The 5,270-nt window shown below is 44.0% G+C and overlaps 1 protein-coding gene across 1 annotated transcript; it reads left to right on the top strand.

Annotated features, from left to right (window-relative positions):
• The first annotated feature begins 268 nt into the window (after window positions 1-268).
• Window positions 269-4,595, top strand: Spry1 (sprouty homolog 1, antagonist of FGF signaling (Drosophila)). The gene is made up of 2 exons (XM_013022103.1): window positions 269-384; window positions 2,405-4,595. Exon 2 carries the CDS (start codon window positions 2,460-2,462, stop codon window positions 3,411-3,413), a length of 954 nt encoding a protein of 317 aa, XP_012877557.1. The 5' UTR covers window positions 269-384; window positions 2,405-2,459; the 3' UTR covers window positions 3,414-4,595.
• Window positions 4,596-5,270: the final 675 nt, after the last annotated feature.

The following is a 5,270-nucleotide window of genomic DNA, read 5'->3' as shown; positions in this document are numbered from 1 at the left end:
CGGAGCCCGGCGAGGGCGCGCGGGCGGCGGCGAGGGCGCTGCAGCTTTAACCGTGGGGCGTCCGCCCCCTGAGGTAATGGTAACCTCAGCCTGGCCCGCCTCCCGCCCCAGAGAACTTGTTTTCATTCATAACTTTTTCCTTCTGCTTCCTCTCCAGCCAGCTATTTATTCCCGGTGCCTCGCGCGCCTCGCACCGGGCTCTGCGCCACCGCCGTAACTCGCGGAGCGGCGGCCTGGGGAGGAGTTCGGACCGACGAACCGACGGACTGAGGCCCGCGGTCGGCCGGGACCCCAGGATCGGCCTTCCCAAGTTCGCCGGGCCGTGCGCACGGGGTGCAGGAGCCCCACCGCGGTCCTGGGCATGTGATGGGGTCGTCCGGAAAGGTAGCTCTGGCCCGGGGCGGAGTTGGGGGGACTCCTGGGGCTGGGCGCGCTCCGGGCACGGATGGGGCGCCTGCATGGCTGGGGAATGGCGCTTCCTTCCCCTGGGAGCCGGCTGATTCTGTTATTTATTTATTTACTCCTGGCAGCGTGAACTTCGTTACTACTCTCATTTAAAGTAGAATGAAGGTTACTGTGCTGTCTGCAGCCCTTACCACACTTCCATTTCCTGTGGACTAGGATTCAGAGCTTTTAAATACACCCTTTGCTTTCAAAGCACAGGGATAAAACGTGGAGGATAACTACGTTTTGCGCAGGAGTTTTTTTCTGTCTCTTCTTTCTCTCCTTCCTTCCTTCTATCCTTCCTTCCCTCCTTCCCCTTTTCTTTTTCTTTGTTCATAAAAACTCAGGACTAAAGCCATCAGATTAAGAGTGTATTGATTGAAAAAAAAAGTGTATTGATTGCCCTTAAACTGGGCATCAGTGGCTCATGGCTGTAATTCAAGCATTTCAGGTGGCTGAGATCTGACATCAGGCTGAAGCCAGATGGGCAAGAAAGCCCTTGAGAATCGAATCTCCAATTAATCATACATACATACACACAAAAGTGGAGCAAGTGGCAGAGTGCCTTGACCAAAAAAGCTCAGGGACAGCTCCCAGCTCCTGAGTTTAAGTCACACACAAGCACACACGCACACAGGAGTATTTCCCTTCTTTTCTTGTGCAGTGGAGGGAGATCTAAGAGGTTAACATAAAGGACAGGAGCCAGGCACATTCCTTAACAGGACTTACCTGCTTTGTGCTTTAAGAGGAACTTTCAGTTATGTGTGTTTTTGATTGGTTTTGGGTTTTTATTTGTCTCTTCCCCCCCCCAGAGTAAGAGTGGGGAATGGGCTCCCCCCACCTTCTTTCCAATCCTAAAATGAGTTGTTGTGTGGGCCTTTTTAAGGAATGTTGACCAGAAATGGAAATTGTCTTGTTTTCGAAAGACTATAGATTAGAAATAATTTGCTGTTCACATGAAAACACAAATGCTTGTTTTGATCAAAATATTATTGTGACAAGCAGCACATTGATTTGGCAGTGTTTTGGTCTTTCATATAAATACAGATTTTTAAAGGGAAGGATACATAGATAGTTTAAATGGCTGGGATTTCCCAACTGTCTTATAAGGCCCAATATTTGTGCACAAAAGTTAATCTTGTGATGTGAATGAGTCCTCAAACTTCTAAGGTAAATGTATGATTTTAGGCATGAATCTTCTTGTAATAGTCATGAGAAAGTCCAGTAGATTCTATAGTATGTGTTTTGGTTGCCAGTAAAACACCAAAAACTATTGTATTCCTCATTTTTTTTTCATGTTATAGATGAGTAACAAGCTAGTTTCAGAATTGTGATTTCAGCTGAAAAACGACCTCTTGCATTGTGATCCCATTTTGGCTTGGAATGCCTTAACTATTTCTTGAAAAAAATGCCTTGATTTTTTTCTTTTCTTAAAGCTGAAGTTTGTCATAGCATGCAAATAACAAGAGGCAAAACCACCCAGAGTCATTCCTGATTTTTCAAAAGTGGTAGACCATTTTTGTAGGTGAAAACTACCAAGGAGTTGACACTGAACCTCATGTGGATGAAAGTTGCCCACAAAGGCATAGTTCATTTTAATTATTTGTTAGATTCACAAACAGGAAGACATAACTTCCTCTCGATCCTGCAGACTACACGCTGGAGTCACTTCTCGTTTTTATGACAGGGGGTCTTTTGCTTACATTCTTCTATGAGAGAGTCCGCAGCTCCTCTTGCACTTGGACTCTGGCCAGGAGCCCAGCAGCGCTGTAATCTGCTGATGGAGAGCTCCCTGGCAGGTAGTTTCGGCAGTTCATGATTTCATAAGATGAGCCCCCCCCCTTTTTCCTTTTCTCTCTGCAAAAAAAAAAAAAATCCTTCCTGTCCTTTATTTTCTGTGGATTTTCTTTTCATATTTGGTGTCTTTGTCTTACTTTCTTTCTTTCTTTCTTTTTTTTAGGATATCAGATGCACACCAGGTTTCCACTGAGTGCCAGAATTCCAGATCCCTACACATGGATCCTTTAAATCTGCATGGCAGGTCGTTTGTGGCGATCCCGCAGCCTGCTGTGGAGGGCCGGCTGAGACTAGACTATGATAGAGAGAACCAGCCTGCTGCCATTCTTTCCTTGGACCAGATCAAGGCTATCCGGGGCAGTAACGAGTACACGGAAGGGCCTTCTGTGGTCAAGAGACCTGCTTCCCGCCCACTGCCACGACAAGAAAAGCAGGAGAGGACGCATGAAATTGTACCAATTAATGTGAACAGTGGCTCCGAGCAGAGACCTGCAAGCCACCTGGGGCCTGGTGGACCCCCAAGTAATGCCAGGGGTCTCATTTTGAGCAGATCTACCAGCACCGGAAGTGCAGCGAGCTCTGGGAGCAGCAGTAGTGCCTCTTCTGAGCAAGGACTCCTGGGAAGGTCACCACACACTAGGCCCATCCCTGGCTATCGGGCTGACAGGGCTATCCAGATCCAGCCTAAGCAACTGCTTGCGGATGACTTGAAAGGTTCCTTGAAGGAAGACTTGACTCAGCACAAGTTCATCTGTGAACAGTGTGGGAAGTGCAAATGCAGAGATTGCACGGCTCCCAGGACCCTTCCTTCCTGTCTGGCCTGTAACCGACAGTGCCTGTGCTCTGCTGAGAGCATGGTGGAATATGGCACCTGTATGTGTTTGGTCAAGGGCATCTTCTACCACTGCTCCAGTGACGATGAAGGTGATTCGTACTCGGACCATCCTTGTTCGTGTTCCCAGTCGCACTGCCGCTCTCGATTCCTGTGTATAGGAGCCATGTCTCTCTTCTTGCCCTGCCTGCTCTGTTATCCTCCAGCCATGGGATGTCTGAAGCTCTTCAGAGGCTGTTACGATTGGCTCCACCGTCCAGGGTGCAGGTGTAAGAACTCCAATACAGTGTATTGTAAGCTGGCAAGTTGCCCTTCTCGGGGTCGGGGGAAGCCATCATGAATTTTGGAGGTGGGTGGGACCTCCTGAACTTCCAGCTTTTGAATGGTGGCTGTTGGGGGAAAAAAAAGAAAAAAAAATCCTATTAGATGCTCATCTCCCTCACACAAACACACGTCTCTCCTTAGAGTTGCTCCTTTGTCTCCTGCTTGCTCTCCCTGTAATTTCCAAGGTTTGGCTCATGGATCTTACTGTTCAGGAAGAGTTTACGGTGAAATGACTTCTGGAGAGGGGATGGAGAGCTAGTGGGGTTCGGGTAGTTTCTTGGTTCTGCAAGCAGCTTTTTCTAGTTGTACACATCAGCACACACGCACACAGCCAGACTGCAGTGATTGAAACATGTCTTTGGTTGGATGTTGGGGAGCAGGGAGATTGGTTTTGAAAGAAGCAACCATTTAATTGCTTAACTGAGCTATGTATTGAATCTTCCTCCAATTCCAGTGATCTTCAGCGTATTGGATGGATATCTTGTTATAATATAAACTTTGGTTCTTTAACTGCAGCCCTCTCCTTTTCATCTCTCCTCTGTTGTCTTGGCAATGTTTTAGTCTTGAATGCTGTATGCCCCCCCCACCCCCATTTCCTTTCTGTGTAATTTTAGATCCTCTTTACAATGTAAGTCTTCATATTGGAGACAAATTGGTTATAATTTGCTTCTTCTTCTGGCTTTCAACTTTGAGAAGGATTTGACTCCCTTCCTTCCACACCCACAAGCTCTTTGCCAAATTTCTGTTGTCATGGAAAGGCACTTGGATCACTGAGGTTGAAATTTAGAGCTGGTGGATTATTGTCAGTGTCACAGAACATTGCTGCCTAAAGTAATCGTAGATTGTGAATGGCCCTTTTGGTCCTATGGTTGGTTAACAACTGAGTTATCTCAATCTTTCCTGTGTTCCCCTTGCCTTAACCACAAATTGTGGTGCTTTTTTTTTTTTTGTATATGTTATGTATAAATCACAAAGTTGAATTCTGACTATTTTTAAGACAAGAGTCTGTTAAACTTTTTTATTGTAAAGAATATTTATTATGCGAATCTATTATTTTATGATATTTATTGCAAAAGACTGTTGAAATGTACTCATGTCTGACTATAATAAAATATCAATACTTAACGGAAAGTAAGGTGACAGGAAGAAAGTACATATGTTAACTATAATGCGAAAATATATTAATTAATGAAACTGCCTTCTGATTTCTTCATTTATTAGCCTTAACTAAAACACTGTTGTTTCTCTTTGCTTTGATTCTTTTTCCCCCATAGACTCTACTTCTTTCCCTGAATATATGGAGTCCAATATACTTTCCAGGAAACTTAGTCTCTCATTTGAGGTTATATGTTCCTAGAAAGTACATTTGTTGATATTTTTAAATTTAGGTTCTGTTGCATCTAATGCCTAAGTGAATTACTTTATAAAAATGAATTTTTTATTAGAATGCTAACAGTCACTCCCTTCTTTTGAACTATTTTCTAAGCATGATGTTTTGTTTGTATCTTAGTTTCTTGCAACAGGCAAAGCTACACGTTTTCTTAAAACATGTTTATCTTAACCTTTCTTGTAGTAATCAGAAATTAGTCTTCATTAACATGATCTAAAGAATTCAGTTCTGCAGATGTGGTGAAAGTCTGGTATTTTCATGTGAATCAAGCATTTTGAATGGACCAGAGGAATTGTTCCTATTGTCAGATGTTTAAAAACCATTCCCATACTCCTTTTTGTTTAATAAGTCTTCAGTATGATCCGATCAAATTCTAATTCTTCACAAACAGCAGAATAAGACATGATACAAAAGTAATATTTGGATTCCTTACTTTTTAGTCTGCTAAAGCCACTCCACAGTTTGAGTCTTTGGGCCTGATAC

The sequence above is a fragment of the Dipodomys ordii genome, unplaced genomic scaffold (genome assembly GCF_000151885.1).
Source record: "Dipodomys ordii isolate 6190 unplaced genomic scaffold, Dord_2.0 Scaffold60, whole genome shotgun sequence".
Taxonomy (NCBI): Eukaryota; Metazoa; Chordata; class Mammalia; order Rodentia; family Heteromyidae; genus Dipodomys; species Dipodomys ordii.
The sequence above is the reverse complement of the archived record's forward strand: the minus strand, read 5'-3'. Positions and strand labels throughout refer to the sequence as shown.

Excerpts from the sequence above, each read along its gene's own strand:
- Spry1 (XM_013022103.1), top strand. The coding sequence starts at position 2,460 with ATGGATCCTTTAAATCTGCATGGCAGGTCGTTTGTGGCGATCCCGCAG.